Source organism: Populus trichocarpa, chromosome 6 (assembly GCF_000002775.5).
Source record: "Populus trichocarpa isolate Nisqually-1 chromosome 6, P.trichocarpa_v4.1, whole genome shotgun sequence".
Lineage (NCBI taxonomy): Eukaryota > Viridiplantae > Streptophyta > Magnoliopsida > Malpighiales > Salicaceae > Populus > Populus trichocarpa.
In genome coordinates this window covers 16,710,086-16,737,554 of record NC_037290.2, presented here as the reverse complement: position 1 = coordinate 16,737,554, position 27,469 = coordinate 16,710,086, and the positions used below count along the sequence as shown (strand labels likewise).

Below are 27,469 nucleotides of genomic sequence, written 5' to 3'. Positions count from 1 at the left end.
TAATAATGCATTCCTGTTCTTAAGAACAAGAAAGAAGTGATGGCCTTTTGATTGATTGAAGCTGTGTGGCATTATTCATCATCGGCTAAACAATGTGTTTTCTGGGTGGTCAGAGACATACACGTGCCCTCTCTCTATTAGATTAGACGGACAACTTGCACGGTTGCCGAGGTGGGCGGTGGGATTATGAGTGCACGTGACTTAGCGACACATAGTCAGCTGACACACGTGCGGCTATGTCCCTGTAAAGACTATAATCATTCATGGGCCTCTTACTAGCTGGGCCGGATATTTATTATTTTCGGCCTTTTCTTTTTTTAATGATATCGGCGGTGAATTTACACATGACAAAGCGGGAACTTGAACGTGAGACAGAAGTACCCATAGAATGAAAATGGGCTCGTTGTAGCTCAAGGCTATACGCCTCCAAATGTAGGAAAAACAAGTGGACAAAAGAGTTCGATACCAAGATTGTGCTTCTAAACTTCGGAGAACTTCATTTGACAAGTGCAAAAGAGGGCTGCATTCCTGTGAATGTTGGGGGAGAAAAGCATGTATAAAACTATCATCACAACAGCAGTTCATTTCATACAAACAAACGGTGGCACATTCCATGAACAACCTTAAACAAAATGTGCTACTTTTCTCAACGATGCATTAGTTTATTGACAGTGGATCTCAAAAAGATCAGTGACAATAAACAAATCACAGATGCTACACAGCAGCATGACAATAAACGCAGCACGTTAGATATCAAGCATTAACTGTGGACTTATAGTAATCGTCATTGATAGTTGTGTAAACGAGGCCATTGTCAACAAGCACCTGTAGTACTTCCCTGTCAACGACCAAGGAGGATGATGTTAGCACATTCTCCTCTAAAAAACACAGTAAGAGAGATAGACAGAGAGAGAGATTGAGTGAGAGAGACTTGAGCTTATCCGTTGGAATGTTTAGCTGACCGGCAATGGCATCATAGTGAGCTCCCTCGGTGGTGCTAGAAAATTGAAGATCACAATGGGTCAAAGTTCTCAAACAATATATAATGAGCATGAAATGCATGAATAAGAACAAAGCTTGAACAATGGATAAACTATTAGTGTACCAAATCAAAGTGCGTTGAGTCCAAGATACCATACAAGGGCCAAAATTTGTTAACATCCAAAAAAGCATGCATGACACACAATGCATGTCTGCATAAAGACATGTTCAAGTTTGCTTGCATCAATTCCACATACACAAGAACTTGCCAGAACATTTGTGCAGACAAAAATGCAGAATATTGTCATAGGAGAATTAACGAACTTTTATAAATCAACCACAAAATGAATGATCTTATTTCTACACTTTTACAGTTTATTAATTAGTAGGTCAACAGCACCTTGCGAAGATCATGTTGAATTATACGTTATCACAACGCATTATCCACCAATGCCAACCTAATTTGAGAGTTTGCACATAACTTGTAATTTCATATAATTAAATCAAGTAAATGGAATATAGGATGCAGAGCATATTATCAAGTGCGCACATTTCCATTCTCTATCCAGTCATCTATTGACCATCATAGACAAATGTTTTCTTAACTATATGTTCTCTGAAGAGGGAACTTCATCGATACAAGCTGGTTCAAAGGATTGGCATGCTCTCCTTTTTTGGATTTTCTTCTTGCAAATTGTAAGTATGTTAAATTTTGTATGTAATGAGTTACAAGAAAAAGGCTAAATGAAAGGAGTTTTAGTAACAGCTGAAAGTTTCCAATAAGGCTACAACTATTCTCCCCTTATTAATTATCATGGGCCCTATTGTAGATACGAGCAATTGACCACTTGCCTATAGATTGTCCTCGTCATAAGTTCCGTGTTCAACCAAAGATTTCAAAAATAAACAATTAACAAGAGAACACATCCAGAATGTTACATGATGTGCTAGGTTAAACTGAAAAATTCAAAAAGCAGGCATGCAGATAGAAGTAGAAATATAAGAAAAATGCTTTCCCTATTGAGAGTTCAACACTAAGAAGAGAACAAAATTCATTTCAGAGTCGAGTCAAGACAAGTTCTATAAAAAAAGAGAAACGAAAATCTCAGCACCAGTACAAGCGTGGCACCCATCTGAGCGTCACATGTATCCAACGGGTTGTGTTCTATTTCGTCTTGCAACGTTCATTAAAATAAAAACTCAAGAATTTCAGGGTATCAAATATAACTTACAGATACGAAGGTTGCTGCAAAAAATTTAATATCATCTGACTAGCATTGTTCAGTCCATCGGCACTGGAATAGGCAGAAGACTGAAAAAAAGGAAAATTTGAGTGCCAGTAAAATGCTAACTCAACTATTGAGCAAAATAATATTCTCAGGGTGAGATTGATTACTTGATATGGCGGGGCAGCTTGGTATCCCTTTAAAGAAGTATTTGTTGAATTTGCCACTGGGGGCTGAGCAGTGACACCCTGAACTTAGTAGCATAAGGTCACATTCAGTGTGAAAATGCAGTACATAAACAAAGCTACCATATAATATCAATTACAAAATCATACTTAAAACAAAAAAAAATTAAAATGGAGCATCATTGCAATAACTAGACCAATACCCGTATCCTGGTATTGTAGAAGTGGACATATATGCACTCAATGAAGTGGTTTGGAACCTCATTAAAGTCTGTAACAGGCCTGAAAACCACATCCAAAGTTTGAGATTAAAACTCTAAAAGAGAATTGTCACGTTAATAGTCTGAAAAACAACGGTGGCATAAATTAACAATAAATGAGTTTTGTTCAGACAAATAGTTTAACTAGGAAATAGAACAAACAGAAGTGTTACTGTGATTGCTTCCTGTTTGCCAAAATAGGCAGTTTTTCATCAAAATTTAGATAAATGAAATTAAGCCAAGAAATAGTATGTCCAGAAAGTAATATCTTGTCCATGGATGTTAATACTAACAAACACAAGAACTTCACTTTGATCTATATAAGTGAATATAATAATTTTACTTTTGATTTTTAAAATGTGAAATATTGAAAAGGTTCTGAGAGCCAAAAGAATAGTGTTGAAGTGGTAACTATAGTGAAACGACCAGTTTGTCATCTTTTGCCCAGACCAGACTCCAAATTCAAAAGCAGCAATACCTATCATAGTCAGCCACTAGAGTATTAAAAAGGAAACATCATGCTAAGGATATTCAAAGCTCAACTATGCATTCAGACAAGAAATGTGAAATTGCTTGATCAAGACACCTACCCACACAGTTTATGGAGGGCTAAGCTAGCAAATAACTGTACCACTGAACTTAGTTCAGTATAATTGCAATAAAAATGAAACTAAACCCTCTCAAGTGTGTGTGTGTGTGTTGGGATCTCTCAAGTATACAATGTAGCCAAATCTAGGCTCCTCTAGAAAAAAAACTGGAAGAGACCCACACATGGTTCATTGGTAAAATTCCGAGATGAGTTAAACTCAGGTCCTCAAAGGAAATTGCCAAATGATGCAACCTCAACCTCACACCAACCTAACAATAGAAAAGAAAGAGAAACTAAAACAGCAGGTCCTGAAGAAAGTACAGATGGCAGGGGAAGGATAATATATTCAACACAACAAACAGCATCGTTTTATCTACATGCACTGCAACTCAAGAAACAAATGCTGCCACTGCAGATTTGAGAGCAGGTAATATTCACTGGACTTCTCCCATAAAGCTACAGGTGCAAAATACACTTACTGCTACTAGATGCAAGGGAATAAAAATGAAGCCAAGTTCAATTAAGATTTTTGGTTTTCTGCACCCAACTGAATATACTCTGCTTGCTGTAACATGTGATGCATGAAAATAGTTTGTATATATAAAACTGATTGACTGGTCCATAAAAAAGAGCAAGTCAGGAAGAATGGGGGGAGCATGCACAAGATCAAACTCATGCAATGAGACAGGTGCTGGTTCCACAATTTTACAAAAAAAACAAATAATCATCTTGATTCAGTATAATTTAGCACCAAAAGATTGAGTATCTGGTTGCCCTCAAATTTCTTTGAATTAGATTCAAAAGGTATTCCATTAGATACAAATCTCAGAAACTCGTCAAGGGAAAACACTATGGGTGTTATCTTCAAAGAAATGCAAAATAAAACAGTATGCTTAAAATGCTGTTGCTTTTCTGTACATTCAATCAAACAAAAACGTGCCATTTTAGTGCAAATTCAAGTCATATAGGGGAAAAGATGAGCTCAAAAGGTCAACACGACCCATGGAAAGACCCACCTTAAGACTAACAAATCAGAAAGAGATGGTTCAAAACTAATGTTAAAGAATCACATCGCAAATTTTCCTATTTTTTTCAAAACAACTGTCCATAGGTTAGGAAAGAACCTTTGACCAGGTAATGGAACTTTGAAACGTGAAGATCCTAATAGGGATAATCTGGAAAAACTTAACGTTGTAAAGTGAGAATTATTACATAGAGCAAGTCGTGCAGTTGGAAGATAAATAAAGGTAATTCAAAAAATTCAAAAATTGCGAGTTAAACAGATATCTCAGTAGCTATTAGAACATAAGTGAACGACAAAGCAACCATATAGGATTTCAGGCGAAGACTGACTTAGAAATAAAATAATCAAACAATATATAGATAATTTAAGGGCCTATACCTTATCCAACAACGACCTAATAACAATAGAACAACAGGCATTCTGTGCTAGGTTGAACGTCTGCCTTCTCCATATCCATTAAAAAAATTAACAGACGAAAAGAAAAGGAAACACGAATACATACCTAATGGAGAAGACATTTAAGAACCTTCTGCCTTGCAGCCCTCTTAAGTGTCCATGAACACGAACATACATGCCAACTCTATAGCAAAAAATGGTAATTAAAATAGTATCAAACAAATTAATTTAAAGGTAAAAACTGTGGTTACTTGAATAACTATTTTGATGTTAAGAAACTATTTCATGAAGAATCTAAACCCTTCATGCTCATCTTGGTTGCTGAGGATAGTACACTGAAAGAAAACTTGGCATCCTAACACCAGAAATTTCCTTCCCAAGAAAACATGTAGTAATTTTCCAAGCTTCCCTTTTGATTTCCTCACAGAACCCCAACAATCCAACATACACAATCTTTTCAGTGGCAAACAAAGATGTAGTGAAAATTATATTCAAGCGAAAGAAAAATAGACTGATCAATTAAGCAATAAGCAACTAGAATTTTAAGAAAGGGCAAGGAGGCACTGTATGAGAACAGTACAAAAACATACAAGATTTCCCCCATTTGTTCTGTATCTAAGCTTTCTTGAACCCTGTACAACATGAAACAATTGCATTATTGTCATAATAATATAATTTAAACACCAAACAAACCTTAATCAAATTGAACATTAAATAAACCCACAAATGCACTTCCCTGACCCGGATTAAAAAGGAATCAAGAAAAATGAAAAGAAATTCACCATTGGGTACATTCAATCTGTCCAGTCCCATCATCAATTAAAAATGAGTACTCGCTGGCCTTGTCTTCCTTGTGGGATACCCTCCCCACAATTGTAACCTAACACAGAAATTAATAAACTCATAAAATCCAATCCAAAACAAAAACCCAAATCCCAGGAGTGTGGTTGTAAAAGAAAACATTACATTGTTAACTTCAGCACCATCAATGATGAGATTAGATTCATCATTGCTTGTTAGGTTGTTTATCTGCTTCACAGTCAGCGGAAACAAGCACCGCGCCTCCCGATTCTGCCATTCAAATACAATAAATTAAAAGCCTAATGATCTCCTTCTGTTCCCACAAACTACAAATTTCCGCTAACTTTCATGGGTTTAGGAAAAGCATAAGCCATTAAACAAGGAATTTATAATTTTGATGATCAGAGGAAAGCAGAGTAAAAAGAGAAGAGAAAAGAAAAGGTACTTTGGAGATGGAGAAGGAGGAGGAATCAGAAGAAGAAGGCAGAGCGGATTGAGTAGGCATGAATCCGCCGCCCATGAAGGCTGCTGCGCTTCCATCGAATTCGCTGCCTCCGTGCATTTTTGCTTTTCTCTTCTCTTTCTGCCTCTGCCTCTGCCTCTGCTGTGTGTGAGCTGCGTTTTCTGTGTGAATAGCGTCTCGTCGAAAGCGTTAGTGTGTTTTCTTACAAGAGTCTACTTTCCATCCTTCCCGCCAATTTTTCTTTTCTTTTCCTCTTCTTTTTTTTCCCTTCATTTCTCACGAGGGTGCTACGCTGTGGATTTTTTAGACAAAAACAACAATGTGGTTTTTATTTTGACAATTAAGTACCTGCGGTTCGGTGTAAGTTTAGCCCTTCGTCAAATCTATTTTTCCCGTAATTTTAACTTATAAAGATAAGAATAAAAGCATGTCATATTTATTGATTCTAATTAAAAAAACAATACAAAATAATTGAAAAAATATTATACTTTTTATGTGATTGATTTTTTTTATATCAGTTTATGCTTTCTATTTTTTTAATCCAAATAAAAATATTTGAAATGAAATGCATTTTATTTAGAAAATTAAAAAAAATCCATACAAGAAAACTCAAAACTTTTGTGAGAAAATAAAATATAAAACCATGCTTGAAAAACGCACACCCTTACCTCCATCAAATATATTATACCAATACATCCATAATCAGAGGCGGAGATGGGGGGCTGGCAAGGCCAGGGCCCCTGTAAAGAAATGTTTTCCAAGCTCCTTCCTTAACAATGTTTATAGTTTCAATTGAAATCTTAATCCTTCTAGAATAATTCTTTTAATTTAGCCTTTTTTAATTCTATTTTCTAGTTCCGCTCCTTTTCATTACTCTATCTTTCATTAAATATTATAATATCAATTTTTGATATACAAAACCAACATATCAAACTAATTAGTTGTTAAAAGCGAAAAACAAGTAAGAAATTAACAAAAATTGGTTTGGCCATTGCTGGAGAGACTAGCACTGCCCGTTAAACATAGCTATAAGCACCTAATTGACAAAATTAAAACATGCCGTCGTTTTGTTGCCAAAATTAATACCACAAAGTCCTTAAATGTCATTAAATATTTTTTCATGATTTTGCACCTAATGCTATTCTTGACATACTTGTTGAACCTAACTTAGATCATTTGATAAATATGTGAATTATTGTGAAGAGGTTTGAATTTTCATGTTTTATGGAAAGAATGCTATTCTTGTTAACCCCAACTTAGGCCATCGGGAAATTCAAGCCCTATTACCAAGAAATTTCAAACCTTGTTGTCGCACGTGTGCGGTGTCGCAACGATCGCCCACCACCCTCATCAGGTGTGGTAAGTCTATCTATTCCGGCAAATATGGAGGGACAAAGAATTCTTGTCTCTTAACAGTGAAAAATAGAATGAGAGTCGCCACCTAATATTTGGTTACTAGGAACCCTAGCTGGTTTTAGAGATCAGGTACGGAGACTGATTGCGTAAAGGGAAGGTATTAGCACCCCAAATACGCCATACCTAAGGTAAGCTGCATTGTTTTATTGTCTGATAAAAATCTAAGGTCTTATCATGTTGGTCTGTCTATGGTTCAAGAAAAGCCCTCCTCAGTAAGGAGGTTCTTATCTTATGGGGTAAAACCTAACCGTTTTAATGTCTATAAAAGAACTACCTTTTTAATATTGAAAAAACGTTTTACATATAAATTCGTAATCCCAGACATTAAAACAAAACAAAATATTTTTTTTGATTTTTTTTGAAATATTGGCCAAGTTCTCATGACTTTAATAAACTGGTTATTAAAGCAAAAATGCATGCAAAAAAATATATATATTTTTTGAAGTTTTCTTTGTTGTATAAAAATACAATATGATTTTCTTTTAGCTTTGAGAGACTTGGCCGTAAGCACAAAAAAAAAATTCTTTTTTTTTAATGTTTTCAAAGTTTTGACGAAAACCAGGTATTTTAATACCGAATTTGTATCTTTACGATAAAAAATACAGACTGATATTAATTAAAATGGCGTAAAACAAATACGCGGGGAAATCATAATTTCTTTGAAAATATATTTTTTTTTGAAAAAAAAAGATATGAACTGGGCTGGGCCTGTATTGACCCAACTACAAGGCTGGACTTAGCCCAACCGCGTGGCCTAGGCTGATGTTCCAACCCAACAAACAAACGGCTGGTTCCTGTGTTGAGCACAATAACCAGCTAAATGTAATTAGGTAGTTAAAGTGCTCAGCACAGTAACTACCTAATTATCTCCTTTGCTGCAGAACGTGAGTCACGTTCTGAATGCAAATGAAGGAAAGGAAAGAGCACATAAACTAGGGGTAGCGGGGGTGAGGATGTTACCTGGAGTGGCGAGATACAATCGTGGCCGTCAGCGGTGGTTGAAGGTGGCGGTGGCAGCGGCGACGATTTTCCTTCCTTCTCTGCTGTCTCCTCTATTTCTCTTCTCAGCCCTCTCCTCTGTTTTTTTCGCTATCTTCTCTTTTTCTCCTCTGTCTCTTCGTGGCTGTCAGTGGTGGTTGAAGGTGGCGGTGTCAGCGGCGGTCAGGTGGTGTGCTGTGGCGGTGGAGAGGAAGCACGGTGGCAGCTGTGGTTGTTCTTCTTCTCTGGTATTTTTTTTATTTCTTCCTCTGTCACTTCCCGTTCTTCCCCGCTTCTTTGTTGACTTCCCTTTCTCTCCTCTGTCTCCCCTAAAAACACCCCCCTTCTGTAATATTTCTCTCCGGTCGTTCCCTGCTTTCTCTTCTCTATTCTTTCCCCTGTTTTTTTTCGTTTATACTTTTTCGGTCCCTTTCTCTTTACCCCTTTCTCTCTCAAAAAATCCTTCTGTCTCTCTCTTTTCGGTCTCTCTTCTTCTCCTCCTTTTTCTCCTCTGTTCGGGCAGCATTTATAGGGGCAAGGGGAGCGGGATCGACCTTGCCCTGTCCCATCATTGCACATGGGGCACACAGTCCTCCTGCTTTATCACGACGCCGGGAGAGGTGGCCAATAGGGGCGTCGCTTGCATGACACGACTTCTCTGTTTACTCATCATGAGGAGGTGCGGGTGGCGTCTGGTTTTGGTTGTAGCAGAGCACATGAGAGGGAGAGGAAGAAACAAGGGGAAGAAAATTTTTTTTCTCTTCCCCTGTTGTACGTCCAGGGGAAGAAGAAGAAGAAGAAATAGTGCCACCTAAAAATGACACCGTTTCGTTTTCCCTTTTTTTTTTTAAGTGAAGAATGCATGAAACGACGTTGTTTTTCCCAAAACGCGCCGTTTTCATTTAAATGGAAACTAGCGCCAAAGTGTGTCAGATTTCAAGCCAGTCCTTTAATTTGCGCGATTTTCAGTTTGGTCCATGTTTTGGATTTTTTCAATCAAGTCCCTAATTGGTCATCAAATTTCAATATTTATGTAATTAAGCCTCAGAATTGACCAAATCAACTCTCAAAAATTATAATTTGACCCAAAAACTTTAATTTCTTCCAATTAAAACCCAAATTGACTTAAAAATTATTTTTTCTTGTAATCAACCCTCCATAAATTCAATTAAACCTTCAATAAAATTTAATTGAGTCCATAAACATCTGATTTTGTACTTTTCTTTCTTAAATAAAATTTTTCTTTATCAATAGGGCTCTCACTAGTCAATGATATACTGTTAAATTCCAATCTTTATATATATATATATATTTGAACCTCCTCAACTACTTTTTGCCATTTTCTAGGCGCTCTGGCATCCTCTTTTCACCGCTAAAGTTTTTCGATATATTATTAATATTTTTTTTATTGAATTTTTTATTGTATTTTTTATTGTATTTTCTCCTTTCTTGTGCGGGGACCCAAAAATGGGTTACAACAGATGCCCCCTCTTTACAATACTTACAGAGTAAAGACTTTGCAAGTAAGTTTTGTAAAGGTAAACAAAAGTGAACTTCCAAAACTGATCTTCTCACAACTTGGTTGATCTGAAACTCTGCCTTTACAACAATCCCCTTCAACCAGAACCAAAGTCTATTTGTGGTTGGGCTAAACTGAGATCCCTTTTGCCAACCCCCTTTAACCAGAACCAAAGTCTATTTGGTTGAGCTAAACTGAGATCCCTTCGCCAATAATCAACTCTAAAAAATTATAATTTGACCCAAAAACTTTAATTTCTTCCAATTAAAACCCAAATTGACTTAAAAATCATTTTTTCTTGTAATCAACCCTCCATAAATTCAATTAAACCTTCAATAAAATTTAATTGAGTCCATAAACATCTGATTTTGTACTTTTCTTCCTCAAATAAAATTTTTCTTTATCAATAGGGCTCTCACTAGTCAATGATATACTGTCAAATTCCAATCTTTATATATATATATATTTGAACCTCCTCAACTACTTTTTGCCATTTTCTAGGCGCTCTGGCATCCTCTTTTCACCGCTATAGTTTTTCGATATATTATTAATATTTTTTTTATTGAATTTTTTTTGTATTTTTTTTTGTATTTTCTCTTTTCTTGTGCGGGGACCCAAAAATGAGTTACAACAGATGCCCCCTCTTTACAATACTTACAGAGTAAAGACTTTACAAGTAAGTTTTGTAAAGGTAAACAAAAGTGAACTTCCAAAACTGATCTTCTCATAACTTGTTTGATCTGAAACTCTGCCTTTACAACAATCCCCTTCAACCAGAACCAAAGTCTATTTGTGGTTGGGCTAAACTGAGATCCCTTTTGCCAACCCCCTTTAACCAGAACCAAAATCTATTTGGTTGGGCTAAACTGAGATCCCTTCGCCGATCCTCTTTAACCAGAACCAAAATCTGTTCATGGTTAGGCTAAACTGAGATCCCTTCGCCGATCCCCTTTAACCAGAACCAAAATCATGTGTGTGGTTGGGCTAAACTGAGATCCTTTCGCCGATGCCCTTTAACCAGAACCAAAATCTCTTCGTGGTTAGGCTAAACTGAGATCCTTTCGCCGATCCCCTTTAACCAGAACCAAAATCATGTGTATGGTTGGGCTAAACTGAGATCCCTTCGCCGATGCCCTTTAACCAAAACCAAAATCTCTTCGTGGTTAGGCTAAACTGAGATCCCTTTGTCGATCTCCTTTAACCAGAACCAAAATCATGTGTGTGGTTGGGCTAAACTGAGATCCCTTCACCGATCCCCTTTAACCAGAACCAAAATCCTTTGTAGTTAGACTAAACTGAGATCCCTTTCGCTGATCCCCTTTAACCAGAACCAAAGTCTGTGTGTGGTTAGGTCAAACTGAGATCCCTTTCGCCGATCCCCTTTAACCAGAACCAAAGTCTGTGTGTGGTTAGACTAAACTAAGATTCCTTTCACCAATCCCCTTTAACCAGAACCAAAATCCTTTGTAGTTAGGCTAAACTGAGATCCCCTTCTCTAATCCCCTTTAACCAGAACCAAAGTCTGTGTGTGGTTAGGATAAACTAAGATCCATTTCGCCGATCCCTTTTAACCAGAACTAAAATTTATATGTTTTGGCTAAACTGAGATCCCTTCACCGATCTCCTTTAACCAGAACTAAAATCCTTTGTAGTTAGGCTAAACTGAGATCTCTTTGGCCGATCCCCTTTAACCAGAACCAAAGTCTATGTGCGGTTAGGCTAAACTGAGATCCCTTTCGCAGATCCCCTTTAACCAGAATCAAAATCTGTGTGTGGTTAGGCTAAACTGAGATCCCTTTCGCCGATCCCCTTTTACCAGAACCAAAATCCTTTGTAGTTAGGCTCAACTGAGATCCCTTTCGCCGATCCCCTTTAACCAGAACCAAAGTCTGTGTGCGGTTAGGCTAAACTGATATCCCTTTCGCCAATCCCCTTTAACCAGAACCAAAATCTGTGTGTTGGTAAACCTAAGATTCCTTCTGGCAATCTCTTTTAACCAAAAAATATGTTTCTTCTTCAAGATGATAGGGTTCAAATTGAAGACTCTGCTTCGTTGATCTTTTTATTTCTTTGAGATTTCCCTAATGTTAGGGTTATCTCATCTTCTTCTTATTCTATGGTCAAAACTGTGATTTCTTTACTATCGTCGACTCAATGATTCTTTCTTTGTCCACAACCTCGCCGGACTTCATTGAGGATCTTTCGTGTTGAGAATAAAAAAGACAAAATGTTTGATGTAATGTTTTGATGTTGGATAGCATGCATGTATCCTTACCTAGTTTGGAATATAAGCCCCCTTTCTTTGACTCTCCATTGTTATAAGGTGTCTTTGTTTGTTATCCAAAGCCTTCTTGTGCTTCTGATTCATCGGCTTATCCATGTGCTAGCCTTCAACTCAGATGCATGTGGAGTGCCCATCCTAGGCTGTCCGTGATGATTACTACTCTCGTTGTTTCTTAAGCTTGATCATACCTCTAAATATGGTGTTGCTCGATTCATTATGTAGGAGTTTAAGTCATTAGTTATCTCCTGGATTCTCTCAAGAACTGTTTCGTAACTAGCTATGTGCATCCTTCATGGAAACATCGGGTCGTCCAGACATGCCTCTCATAGCTTGCAGTAATAGGCCCATCGCTGTGTGCTAAATATTCTTCTCCATAGATTCTACTCAGCTCATCTAATCAGATTGTGAGAAGAAATATCTCAGCCTCATTAATAATGTTGTTTTTATCACCCTTACTCATGGGTGAAGTGTGTATTTGGCTTCAAAACAAATTGTCCCATAGCTAGTCTTGGTGGTGGGCGTCTTTCTGGCATTTATTCAATGTAGTTGTGTGATAACATCTTTCGATAACCATATTTCAAAGGGTGACGATATGAAATTATCCTTCAAGTGCAGCGTTGTTCCACAACCAATCTTGGAGGTGTGCCTTTTTTCACCACTCATTCTTATTCAATTGTGTGTCCTCCTCAGTCAATAGCTAATATTTCAAAGGATGATGATATGAAAATGTCCTTCACGTATATCTTTGTTCTAACATCAGTCCTAGTGGTGTGCATCTTTTTGATATTCATTTAATTGCAACTGTATGCCCACATCGGTCGATATCCATATTTTAAAGGATAACGACATAAATATTTCCTTCAGGTACATCTTTGCTCTACAGTCAATCTTGGTGAATTGCTTCCTTTTATCATTCCTTCAAATGTAAATATATGCCCAATTGCTTCCTTTTATCATTCCTTTTTTTTTAAGTGATGGCTGGTTGAACCGGTTCGGTTCGATTCGGTTCAATCGGTTTCAGACTTTAGAAACCGAAACTAAACCAAACCGAACCGGAATTTTTTTGTGATTTTTTAACCGGTTAATTCGGTTTTTTTTCGGTTCGGTTTTTTCGGTTATTTTTTTTCGGTTTTCTCAGTTTATCGGTTTATTAGTTTTTTTGCTCACCCTTAGTGGCAAAGGTTAGCTGAAATGGGAAGCATCCATGAAGCAGACCCTTCCCTAATCGTAGCATATCAATATGCCCAGTCTTAAAGTTGAAGAATATCACATCAGGAAAATATTCTCCCATCAGCACAACATCAGCATTGCAGAAGGCCAAAAGGACTTATGTGGGGTTCTTTCCTTGTTAAAACCCCTATGTTTATCGAATGCCTTTTGCTCCGTTTTTTTCTGTCATGATCCTCCATGATCCATACTTCCATGAAATTTCTCTCCCTATCGATGCAGGTCATGACGAGCTTTCCTTTGTATTTGGTAAGTCTGACATCTTTGTTATCATTGCCCTCAGAGGCTGGCAGGGGAAGTGGTAATAAACAATGACTCTCCCTTTTTACATCAAATGCAAAGACGTTTCTCTTCCAAGTGAGCCAATGAAGTGAGCCATTTACAGATACTTTTGTCATGCGATGAAGGGATTCTTCATGAGGCAACTTCACTTCATCCAACAACTTCCATTTCCTAGTTGCTGATTCAAACAACTCGACTCTAATGTAGTGGTACATATAGAATTCTTTATGTAAGCGAAACTTGGGCTTCAAGAATCTCACAATCTTGTATCGTAAAGGCTTTGACCTTTCAATCATCAGGCCAGATTCTATTGTATCATATTGTGTCTTTGGATTCGGGATCTTTTGCCATTGTTGGATAGAAAGGTCGCCCACATAATAACATGATTTATTATGTGCGCGGCAAAGTAGAATTCCTTGATTTGTTGATGACACAATCTCCACATGGTCTGGAAGAAAATCAAAGGGTATTTGTGTATGGGTATTCAAACCGTTAGTTGAAACAAAGGAAAACTGATATTCTTTCCTGATCATGCTTTGGATAAGAAAACCAGAGACAATGTTGGTTCTTTGGCTGTGTAGCTTTATGAAAAGGGATTCGTAGGTCAACTTGTTGTACTCCTTAGACAAAAGCCTACATTTCCCCACAGTCTCCATTGATGAGCGTGTCAACACTTCATAGATGGCATCTCGGCACAGGTCACCAACTGAGTCCATGATAGAGCAGAGAACCCTATTACCACAAGCTATGTTTCTTGATTGGAGGCTTGAGCGAATCCTTCTTGACACTAGCGGATGTCGACAACTCTTGATTCTGGCGAGGAAAATAGAATTGGAGGGACCTTTATTCCAAACTGACGAGCATGCATGTTTAAACATATGAGTGTTCTATATGATAAACTTGCCCTTCAAGGGGTGACATATGGTCGTAACTTTTGTATGATGAAACAAGAATCTTGTCCAAACTCTACAATGAAAATTTCCTGAGTGACGGCCATTGTGTCACCCACAAGTCTTAAGTTCAAGATGCTTCGAGAAGGGTTAGTTTTGAGGCAAAACAAAACATAGGGAGCATAAACCCTAAAGGTAAGTTCTAGTTCTTTCATGTGAGACAAAAGATAGGTTGATTACTCAGGCTCTAAAAAAGGGTCTCTTGCTGTCCTAGTGATCGTCCTCGTGAAGGCAATATGGGGGCTTAGTAGGTAATGAGATGACATTTGGATCAATCATTACCAGTCTAAGCACTCAGTGAAGAGTTGGGGTTTACACAAACTTAAACCTTAACTAAAAGTCATAAGGTAAGCTGCTAGTCCCTCACTTAACCTAAAGTTTTTCAGTATAAACTCTCACATAAAAAAGAATGATGCATGAAACAATTCTATACAATGTATGAAAAAATATGTACATAAATTAAAGCGTTTAAATAAAATAAGCATCTTAACGGAAAACACGCACAAAACCAACCATAAAAATCATACAAAACAATGCTTAGTCCACAAGGTCCCCAGTGGAGTCGCCATTCTCTCGCACGTGTGCGGCGTCGCAGCGATCGTCCACCACCCTCATCAGGTGTGGTAAGTCTATCTATTCCGGCAAATATAGGGGGACAAGGAATTCTTGTCTCTTATCAGTGAAAAAATAGAATGGGAGTCGTCACCTAGTATTTGGTTTCTAGGAACCTTAACTGGTCTCAGAAATCAGGTACGGAAACTGACTGCGTAAAGGGAAGGTATTAGCACTCCAAATACGCCCCTTTCTCTCTCGAAAAATCCTTCTGTCTCTCTCTTTTCAGTCTCTCTTCTTCTCCTCCTTTTTCTCCTCTGTTCGGGCAGTATTTATAGGGGTAGGGGGAGCGGGATCGACCTTGCCCTGTCCCATCGTTGCACATGGGGCGCACAGTCCTCCTGCTCTATCACGACGTCGGGAGAGGTGGCCAAGGGGGTGTTGCTTGCAGGGCATGGTTTCTCTGTTTTCTCATCATGAGGGTGGTGTCTGGTATTGGTTCTAATAGAGCACGTGGGAGGGAGAGGAAGAAACAAGGGGAAGAAAACAAAAAACTTCTCTTCCCCTGTTACATGTCCAGGGGAAGAAGAAGAAGAAACAGTGCCGTCTAAAACGACACCGTTTCATTTAAATGGAAACTGGCGCCAAAGTGTGTCAGATTTCAAGTCAGTCCTTTAATTTGCGTGATTTTTAGTTTGGTTCTTGATTTTGGATTTCTTCAATCAAGTCCCTAATTGGCCATCAAACTTCAATATTTATATAATTAAGCCTCCGAATTGACCAAATCAACTCTCAAAAATTATAATTTGACCTCAGAACTTTAATTTCTTTCAATTAAAGCCCAAATTGACTTAAAAATCATTTTTTCTTGTAATCAACCCCCTATAAATTCAATTAAAACTTCAATAAAATTTAATTGAGTCCATAAACATCTGATTTTGTACTTTTCTTCCTCAAATAAATTTTTTCTTTATCAATAGGGCTCTCACCAGTCAATGATATATTGTCAAATTCCAATCTTTATATATATATATATATTGAACCTCCTCAACTACTTTTTGGCCATTTTCTGGGCGCTCTGGCATTCTCTTTTCACCGCTATATTTTTTCGATTTATTATTAATATTTTTTTTATTGATTGTTTTTTGTATTTTTTTGTATTTTCTTCTTTTTTGTGCGGGGACCAAAAAATGGGTTAAAGCACTTGTTATTAAAAAAGTTAAATCCAACTTAGGCCATCAGGAACTTCAAACTCTATTATCAAGAAGTTTCAAATCTTGTTATTAAGAAAGACATTTCAACTCTACTGTTATAATACAATTTTGAGTTCCCTAAAATTTTCCTAATTTTTTAAAAAGGTAATAAAAAGAAATAAAATATTTTACTTTAAAAAATAAATAATCATTTAAAACAAAATTTTTTTAAGAAAATTGTTGATTCACAATTATGCAATTTGGGGTCTTGTTAGGAAAATATTGGAGGAAAATATTGAAATCAATCATAATTGTGCAAATTGAAAGACTAAAGATCAAAATGAGAAAGATTATAGAGTTTTGGAGTCCAATTAAATCAATTAAGAGCTTAATTGAGGAGAAAAATTGGGTTCGAGGGCAAAATTGGTTAATTTTGCAAGCCAATGACCAAAATGAAAAGTTTGAGAATTCAATTAGGGGTTTAATTAAAGAGAAAATTGATTTTCAAGGCCAATTTGACCAAAATTGCACAAACTAGAAAGACAAGGACTAAAATAAAATAGGTAGAAAACATTAGGGATTAATTCGGTTTGAATCAGGAGTGAAATTGAAGAAAAATTGATTTTAAGGTTAAGTTGACTGAGATTACATAAATTGAAAAGATAAGGACTGGAATTGAAACAACGACATAAATGAAAGACTTGGAACTCAATGGAAGTAAAATGCTCAGCTTTTGTGGAGAACCTAGTAACCAAGTCTATGAATTTTCCACGCAGACCCTTGAAGACATAGAGATTGAAGTCCTTTAACGTAATTAGTCATCTAGCAACCGCAAGTTCATCAAATAGAGATCTGGCCTTTTGTAAATAGACAATGGCCATGTAATCACCCTGTTTTATGTCTTGCAAAGATCCATGGAGATGTATAATACAAGAATTTGATGGAGATTCAAGAGCTTGCTCAAGAGATAGAAGACGAGGTGTGGCAGTCAACAACTAAGTGTAAGAGTTCAGTAGACAAAGAGGACAGAACAATACTTATAATCAAATGATCTTGTTGTTTCCATGACATAAATGCTGGATTTGGGACATGAACAACCGAAGATGATGATATAATATGAGAAGGAGGGCAAGATAGAGAACCATCAACAAAGGAGTAAACACGTACCCTGGCCTAGGAGATAAGGTTTCATTTGCATCCTCAAATACAAATAGTTGTTATGAGATAGTTTTAAAGAAATAACCTGTTATGTGTGGGCTAAGGTAACCACACAATTGATGTGAAAAATAAGAGCAGAAGGATTTAAACCAGCAACAAGAGGAGCAATCGGGAACTTGCCAGTAAACAGAGAAGATGAATAAAACGTTGATGCAAAGGATGATAGTTGTTGAACAATAGTAGAGGTGAAGAACCAAATGTCATAATAAAAAAGGAATAAAACGTTGGTGCGAAGGCTTGCAACTGTGGGATAATCAGAGAAGATGAAGGACCCATGGGAAGAATAGAGGGAAGGATTGGTATAACAAATCTATCAGTAGCACAGTTGAGAGCACATGTGATGTATTGATTAGGATTCATGTAGAATAGGGCTTAAAAATAAATGTATTGGCTTTCATACCAAGTTGAGATATAAGAAGTGTTAGGATGCTTAACAGTTGTATTAGCCATCCTCGTTATTTATATAATTAGGGTTACATATATTATTAATAGTGTAACCCCCTACGTATAATCAAAGCTATAAGCGATACAAGATAACATAATTTTTTATGTTTATATCTTAAGATTCAGCAATGTATTTCATCCATATAGATGCTTGTATATGGATAGAAAATCAAAGGATAATTTTTATCTTTACTCGTTTGCATCATTAAAGCCCTTTATGCAGCAATGTTGTATCATGAATTACAAGTCAAGTCAATCTCTATCTTCTAGAAAGAGTTTAATTTAAAGTTTAAAATTTAAAGTTCAACTTTTATATATTTATGAAAACTTGGTTTTGAAGTTAGGAAGTTATGATTTGTGAAATATTTTTAATAGTCGAAGCTAGTTTCCAATCGCTTAAATGAGGATAGAAAGGACTACGTATACAAACAACAAAAATATGAGTCACAACTATCATATTTTCAAAGAGAAATCGAGAAAACATTATTACTACCAAGACAAATTACCATTAAACATTAATTAGCACCATGTAATCTGTCATTTCTTTTGAATTTGGAAGGAATAAAATGGAGAGGCAGAGATAAAGGAAAAATTAAAACACAAACTAGAACTAAATGGGTTGTAGCTAAGCTTGGTTTGCAATCTCACCTAATTTTGAAGAAAACCAAAGAGACAATGGATAGACTAAATTATTGCAGCTCTATTTGGTGTACCTTCGCGCTTGTGCCGTCGCCTTATGATTTACAGCGGACGACTGAGTAAGGTAACTAAGGCTCCTTCAACACTAACTTCCTTTTGGAGGGAAGTAAATTCTTCATTCTCTATATCGTCCAAAAATCGACTCCTCTGATACTTCCTCTTGTTCCTAATAAACTGATCATGGACATTGACACCTTTTCTTGGCCTTCCTCTTCTTTTCTTGACCTTGTATAGCTTATAAAGGCAAAAATTAAACTATCTACACTTTATTGAAGGTGGTTGTGGTAAGGGAATAATTATAGAGGTGAATAAGTAAACACCTGCACAGTTGTTGCCAATGACTACTTTATAGCTAACACTTTGTCTAACACTCTCCAACAATAATTTTAAGGCATTAATTCTTGCCAGTGCCACATATTAGGCATTGTAGGCATCGTTGACATATAATGTTTTCCACACTATTTTATGATGAATTTTTTACTAATTTGAGCTGAGCTAATTCTATAAATTATATATTAATGCTTTAACTAAGTTAAGAATAATAGAATGACTTGACTTATCTCTTAGACAACCTTTCCTATTTATATTTATGAGGCAGTACACGACAGTGACAATAAGAACTATAACATTGGAATAATCCTACAATAATTCCTATATATATGTACATTTTATAATATGCCTCATCAAGTCGAGGGTGAAGGATCGACTCGAAGCTTGAACCGAAAAGTAGATGAAGCAGTGGAAAGGGGCTTAGTAAAGACATCTGCAAGTTGATCTTGAGAGAAGATAAAATAAATCTGATCTCTTTCTCCGCAACCTAGTTTCGTACAAAATGATAATCAACCTCAACATGTTTAGTACGAGCATGAAAGATAGGATTTGCAGATAGATAAGTAACACCAAGATTATCACACCAAATGGTAGGAGTAGAGGTAGTGGAATTTGCAGATCTATCAATAAATATTGAAGCCAAATAACCTCACCAGTGCCATATGCTAAGACTTTATAATTAACCTCAGTAGAGGAGCGAGCAACTGTACGTTGCTTGCCTGACTTCCATGAAATCAACGTCTAACCAAAGAAAACAAGGTAACCATCTATAGATTTTTGGTCATCAATATTACCTACCCAATCTGCATCCGTAAAATCATGTAGAGCAAAAGAGGAACTACGAGTGATATAGAGGCCATAGGATACCGTACCTTTAAGATAGTGCATAATACATTTAACGACGGCCTAATAAGAATTTGTGGGAGCATGCATAAACTGACAAACTTTGTTAACAGCAAAACAGATACCTGGTCTCGTGAAGGTAAATATTAAAGAGCACCCATGATTTGACGAAACCGTGTAGGATAAGAAAACTGGGTATTTGGTAGTATGGTAACCTTCGAAGTAGAGACTGGAGTATCAACAGGTTTGTAGGAAGTCATACCAGCCCAAGTAAAGATGTCAAGAATATACTTGTGTTGTTGTAGCATCAAACCCAAACCGATGGACTGAACTTCAATACCCAGAAAATCATGAGCTGCACCTAAGTCACAAAGCATGAACTCTAAGCTCAGTAACTATATTAGACGGTGTAGCATAGTAGAGTTACTGCCCATAAACAGGATATCATCAACATAAACAAAAAAATAAAAGATATTAGCATCAACAGACAAGATAAATAAGGAGGTGTCAACCTTGGAAGCGTGAAAGCCGATAGAGAGCAGAAAATCATTCAGACGAGTGTATTATGCCCTAGGTGCTTGTTTTAAGCCATACAAGGACTTATGCAATCGGCACACATGAGATGAAAGAGCAAATTCAACAAAACCCGAAGTTTGTTTCATGTAAACCTCTTCGGTAAGAACACCATTGAGAAAAGCATTATGAATATCAAGTTGATGGATCTTTCAATTACGTGAAACCACAATCGAAAAGACTAATCTGACAGTGGCCTGTTTAATAACTAGGCTGAATGTTTCAAAGTAATCAATGCCTTCTTGTTGAGTAAAACCTCTAGCAACCAGGCGCGCCTTATAGCGCTCAATATTGACATCAACATGACGCTTAATCATGTACACCCATTGACTACCAACAACACTCATCGAAGGATGAAAGGGAACTAAAGACCAGATGTGGTTAGAGCGCAAGGCCTGAATTTCATCACGCATAACATCATGCCAAACCTCATACATGTCAGCATCAGAAAAGACAATGGGTTCAGAGGTAGGAGAGGACATTACCCGAGATGCATGAGAAATAGTGGCAGCGGAAACACCCAGATTTGCTGTCTTCGACTGTCGCGAATGAATGACCATAGGATGTCTGCTGACTATTTGTGGCGAGGCAGAAAGAGAGGATGACATATTGGTTTCTTGCTGCAATGGATAGGATGAGAAATAAACCATCAAATATAGTCTAATTGGAGAAGCAGTGAAAGAGTCCACTGTAGTAAGAGGACTTACAGTAGAGACAAAGCCAGCAACAGAGGTGTTGCTGGCAGACAAAGAGGAATCAGAGGGAGGGCAGCTGGGGGATTGAGCAGCAGTAGAGTTGACGTGTTACAAACCAGAGGGAGCTGAACTTCTATATGTACTTGCAACAAGATGGTTAGATAAACATGCATGTGGTGATGGGAGAGGTAATGTGTGGGGCTGTTGCGGGTACGCAGAAGGTGGGAGATGGGAGGCAGGGGCACATGGATGGTTGATGGAATCAATAGTGGTGTGAAATAATAGGGAATGTAGCACATTTGGTAGGAGGGCAATAACATGTTAGTTTGAGGTTAGAGAGGACGATTGTGTAATCTGTTTAGATCTGTTAAAAAAAAACATACTCATGAAAATGAACATGATAAAAGATATAAATGCATTGGGATGCAATGTCAAAACAACAGTAACCTAGGTAAGATGAGCTATACCAAAAAAACACACATGTAGAGGAATGAAAATCCAATTTATGATTATGATAAGGGCACAAAAATGAAAAGTAGAGACATCTAAAAGTACATAAAAAATGATAATCCGGAGACCGTTGAAACAAATATTCAAAAGGAGATTCGTTTACGAGGACAAAAGTAGGCATGCGATTGATAAGATAAACTGATGTTTCAAAAGCATAGTTCCAAATTCTTAATGGTGCTTTACACTGTCCTAGAAGAGTAAGTCCGGTTTCCATAATATGCCTATAATGACGTTCTACTGTGCTATTTTGTTTATGAGTATGAGGACAAATTAGACGATAATGAATACCAATGGTCTGAAAGAAAGTGGATATTTTTGGTATTCACTGCCCCAATCAGTTTGAATAGATTTAATTTTGAGTGAAAATTGACGCTCAACGAGAGTCTGAAATTGATGAAAAACAGAGTAAACATCAGACTTGGCAACGAGAGGGTAATACCATATATATTTTGTGTATGCATTAACAAAGATAACAAAATAATGAAAACCATCAGATAAAAAAAAAAGTAGGACCCCAAACATCACTAAAAATTAATTCAAGTGGAGTAGAAGTTTTGTGACCCGTAGGTCTTTAAGACAAACACGACGACTTTCTTAACGGACAAGTTTAACATTGAAAATTAAAACATTTGTTATTACAAGTAATCTTACTTTACGAAACTAGAAATTTGAAAATACAAGAGGTAGGATGACCCAGACGACGATGCCATATATTGCCAGAAGCAGATATCTAAGGAGACCAATAAGCTTAAGGAACTGATATGATAGAAGACCTGGTCAAAGCATAGAGACCATCTTTACTCTGACCGGAAATGAGTATTGTCTTGGTGTTGAGATCCTTGACATAAAAAACAAATGAGTAAAATTCAAAATAAACATTGTTATCAAGACAAAATTTTTGAACACTAAGCAGAGGTTTTGTAATATATGGGACATGAAGAACATTAGACAAAGTGAAAGTACATTATGGTGGATGTATTTTAGTATGCCTGATATTAGATATGGGAAGTCCCTTACCATCACCAACATGTAAATGGTCATTACCGTATATGGTTCGGGCCCTGTCAGGTTTGCAAGATCAGGTGTGACATGTTGATTGGCATCGGTGTCTAGAAGCTAATTGGCAGTACCTGCTGAGGAAGCATTACTCATCGCCAGATTCACACTAGGCTGCTGTCCATGTCGCGGGGCGACGTCGTCTGGCGACGACGAAGGCTCTTGTCGTGCCTCCTGGTGTGAGGTGTGATGTGTTGGGAAGGTTTTTTTAGATTTAATCATAAAATTGTGATTAAGGTTCAGGAGTCGCCACCTAGTATTATGGTCACTAGGAACCTATGGTCTGCGAGAGTCTAAGTAAGGGACTGGTTGTGCAAGGGGAAGACGCATCACCCCCAGTGTACCCTACCTAAGGTAAGCTGCATTGTTGTTTGATTGTTTTTCTAGGTTGGGTTTTTATTCGTTGGTCTTTTCTAAAGCTCAAGGCAGATTTCTCTTTATGAGAGAGTCTCTACCTTATTGAGTTAAATCCTAACCGCTCTAAAGTCTGAATTTTAGAATCGCATTTATTTACACCTTGTATCTTTAATACCTGAGGGTGTACTTTATCGTGTAATTTTACACCCCCCACAAATATTAAAGTCTACATCTAGATCCTAAAAAAAATTGGAAAAAGATTTTTGACATGTTGGCCAAATCCTAATGGATAATCATAAACTGGTTACGATATCCATTTTTGATTTTTTTTAAACATGAAAAAGATGCAATTTTTGTTTTTTATGAAAAATATGCTTGGAAAAATTTTAGGATTTGGCCGTATGCAATAAAATATTTTTTCTTTTTGAAAATGTTTTGAAATATTTTATTTATTTATTTTTGAAATATTTTAGAGAAAACCGGGTATTTTAACACCGGATTTGTATTTTATAGTGTAAATATACAACCCGATATTATGCATAATTGGTAGAAAAGTATGTGAGAAAAATCACAAATTTTTTTGGATTTTTTTTAATGGGGGCGGGGTCAGACCCAGCCACTTGGGCTGGGCCATAACTGGCCCGACCCAAACCATGGGTTAATTAATTAGCTGAAATGAATTCTGCATGCAGCGGCCACGCTGAGGAAGCAAGAGGCAAAGCAGGGAGAAGGAAATTGCCTAGCGTGGGGGTCTCAGATGTGATGAGGTGGTTGGGCCAGTGGCTCAGGAGTCGTCGACTGAGGTGATGGTGGCCGGAGTCGGCTGTGGGAGGAAGAAGAAAAAAGTTGCAGAGGAGAGAGAAAGGTTGGAAGGAGAAGAAAGAGAAGGTCACGGTCGCTGCTCTGCCACTGGTGAGGAGCTGGGTTGATGAAAATGACGGTGGTAAAGTCGGTTGTGGCGGTGGAGGTCGGTGGCAGAGGAAGCAAAAGAAGAAGAAGAAAACGGGAGGGGTCGCAGAGAGGAGAGAGAAACCGACGGTGGCTCTTGGTGGTCGGTTGGTGGTTGTGTTGGCTTCCTGTGGTGGAGCTGATGGTGGGAAGACCGGTGATGAGAGTGGTGGTGGCTGAAGGCCACGATGGGGAGAGAGGGAGAGGAAATAGAGAAAAGTTGCAGAAACAAGGAAAATGGCTGGTTTTTTGGCTGATTTTGGACCCGATTTTCTCCTCCCTCAAGTCATCAACGAAGCCTCTATTTATAGGGGGTGGAAGAGGGTAATCTCGTCTATACAGGGGTAAAATTTCAGCCCTTGATTCAGATGGGAAGGATCCCAAACGTTGGCTCAAAGTAGGCACGGTGCACTGTCAAATTGTTAAATCTGCAGCTGCAGGCTGCCTGAGTTGGCATGTTTAGGCCGGCTCCAGCACCGATGGGTTGTCATTTAGAATGGACTATTCCCATATATCTGTAGAGGAACTGCAGAGGATCATTTTCGTGCAAGTTTGGTTAAATTTGGTGGAGTGTAGAGGCATTAAATGCACCTGCGAAGTAGGTAACCTGAGTAGTTATTTCAGAGATTTAAAGAAGAAGATGAACAGTACCAAAGTTCTGATTTTGGCCAAAGTTCATTTCAGTCCTCCCTCTTTAAATTTGATTTCATTGCACCTATAATTGACCCTAAAACTTTAATTTTCTTACAAGTTTGCCCCTAATTTTATCAATTGAACCCTCATAGTTGGCCGCCTGTTGCAGAATGGTCCTTGGCTGTGAATTTTGTCAATTTAACCCCAAATTGACCTAAAAACTTCAATTTCTTCAATTTCACCCCCGGTTTTTGGCAATTAAGCCCCTCAATTTTGGCGCCTTTTACAAAAACATCATTGGCTGTCAATTTCTTTAATTTAACCCCTAATTGACCCCAAAACTTCAATTTCTTGCAATTTGGCCCCTAATTTCAATCAATTAACTTGGAAAAAATTAAATTTGGTCTCTTAAAATTCCAATCTCCTCAATTAAGCCCAAATTAGGCTCCCAAACTTAATGTTTCACCAATTAAGCCCCAAATAAAATTAATTTGACCAATTTAAAGTATAATTAAGGCCTTGCACTTAATTAAATCCTTCAATTGGACCCAAATTAATTCTCAAACATAATTAAAATTCAATTTGGCCCATGATTAAATCAAATTGGCCTATTAAAAATTTAATTATGTCATTGGACTTAATTATTATGCAAATTCTTCCAATAATCATTTAATTTGACCTTGAATTTGCATTTTTTTCTCCATTTTTGGGCATAATGGGGTACAATTAGGCCTTGAATTTCCTCCAAAATTGCAGCTTGATTTTTCCCTATTTTTGTAGTCCTTCTTGATCTGCTTTCTCTACATTGCCAGCCTTTATTTTTTTTTATTTTAAAAAAGTGAATTTTGGGGAATAACCCAGAATTGGGTTATGACAGTCCATATCCAAGGTTATGAAGCTGAGGACAGTGAGGGCGGTATGATCGAAAGCTTGGCATAATTGGCAACGTGGATTAGTGCATTGTGAGTGCCCTTTGTTTCGCTGCTAATTACCCTGCCTTCTGTCATTGCTAAAAGGTCCATTGAAGCTGTGAAAATTAGATTTGGGAGCAGCAGACTTATTCCCTTTGTTGCTGTCATAGTTGGGATGCCACCCTCCTTGAAATCTGGCCCTTCTTTCGCTGTCAATTTTCAGAAGGTTGACGTTGAGCAACAAGAGCTGAAGGTGGCGTGGGTAGTAGAGGGGCGGTGATGGCAGCAGATCCAATGGATTGAAGGGAGGTCTTGTGAAGAAATTCATGCGTGAGAAGGTGACTATGAAGATCAATATATGAGAGAGATTTTGTCCTAGTCATAAGGCTTGTTACTAAGTCTTTAAACTCTCCTCAAAGACCACGAAACACATACAAATTAAAATCTTTAAGCAAAACAGGCCAGCTAGCAATGACCAACTCATCAAATAATGCCTTTAACTTTTTGTATAAATTGAGTTACTGACTCATCATCTTGTCAAAGATCTTGAAAGGAGCCATGAAGTTGTATAATACGAGAATTGGATGGGGAAGCTAGAGCTTGCTCAAGAGTGCGCCAAATAAAGCTCAAAGTTTGGCAGTCAACAACAAGATAGAGGACATCCATGGATAGCGAAGACAACATGGTACTTAGAATGAATTGGTCATGCTGTTTCCAACGAAGAAAATAATGATTTACCTGAAAAGAAGTACCATCGACAACAAATACATGTGGAGTAGGACAAGAATTTGAGCCATCAACAAACTCAAAAACACCTTGGCTTAGGAAATATGGCTTCATCTGCATTTGCCAATAAAGATAATTGGTGTTCTTTAATTTGAGAGAGATGACTTGGTGAGTGTAGGAGAGGGAAACAATAGCAACAACAACAATAGAGGAAGGCTACAATAGAGGAGTGTTGTTCTGGTTGACAAGGCTTGGTCAACATCTGTTGGCAGTGGCCACGACAAGACAAAAGCAGATGAAGAAACTGGTGGTGCAGTAAAGGAGGAAACCAGCATGGCGGTGCTACAGAGAGGGAGGCAACAATCGATTGAGAGGAAGAGTCCATTGGAGAGGGAGAGAAATTGTTTTAAGTTATTTAGGGCTCTCATACAAAGTTGAAAATAATAGAATGACTTGACTTATCTCTTAGCCAACCTTTTCTATTTATATGTATGAGGCAGTACATAGCAGTAATTGTAGAAACTACAACATTGAAATAATCCCTATATATATATATATATATATATATACTTAAATTGCTTTTTAAATTTACCTTGCAAAAGAACAAAGAACACATACTAATTGACAAACAAATGTCTAAAGAAACAATATGTAGTTATTTCAATCCTTTCCTTTCGTGGTTTTTTTCTTTTCTTTTGGATAACTGTATATTGTTGGAAATTTATTTAATTAACATGGTTTAAATAAATTATAGATGAATAAAAAAATAATTTTAAAGAATCATTAATTTTTTTAAATTTAGTTATTGATTTATAGTGGTTAATCAAATGTTAATAAAAGGGTGAATTAATTATTATTAATTCTTTAAATTTTTAGCTCCTATAATTCACTATAAAAAGAGGGGTGAATGAAGAGTTTATAACTTGATTTTTTTTCACACCTTTTCTCATCTCATTTAATTAGTGTTTTCATTTTCTTTTATGCTTTGATTTTTTCTCCAAAATCTAGAGTTTAGGTTTATACTTTGTTGAGAGATATTTGAGTTCTTTTATTTTGGTTCAAAGACCTTGATTAGAAGTGCATCTAAACTAAGATGATGTTATTGAAATCTTGAGAGATATATTGCAAACCTCCTAGTTGCAAAAGTGAGGAGTAATAAAGACTTTTAAGGACAAATGATTCATCCTTTAGAACAACAAA

The 27,469-nt window shown here is 37.1% G+C and overlaps 1 protein-coding gene across 1 annotated transcript; it reads right to left on the bottom strand.

Annotated features, from left to right (window-relative positions):
• Positions 1-525: 525 nt before the first annotated feature.
• On the bottom strand, positions 526-6,192 carry LOC18100495 (replication protein A 32 kDa subunit B). The gene is made up of 10 exons (XM_024603551.2): positions 5,908-6,192; positions 5,628-5,732; positions 5,444-5,541; positions 5,252-5,293; positions 4,768-4,845; positions 2,596-2,674; positions 2,378-2,455; positions 2,214-2,293; positions 932-997; positions 526-838 (listed from the first exon to the last, which is right to left on the bottom strand). Exons 1-10 carry the CDS (start codon positions 6,022-6,024, stop codon positions 754-756), a joined length of 828 nt encoding a protein of 275 aa, XP_024459319.1. The 5' UTR covers positions 6,025-6,192; the 3' UTR covers positions 526-753.
• Positions 6,193-27,469: the final 21,277 nt, after the last annotated feature.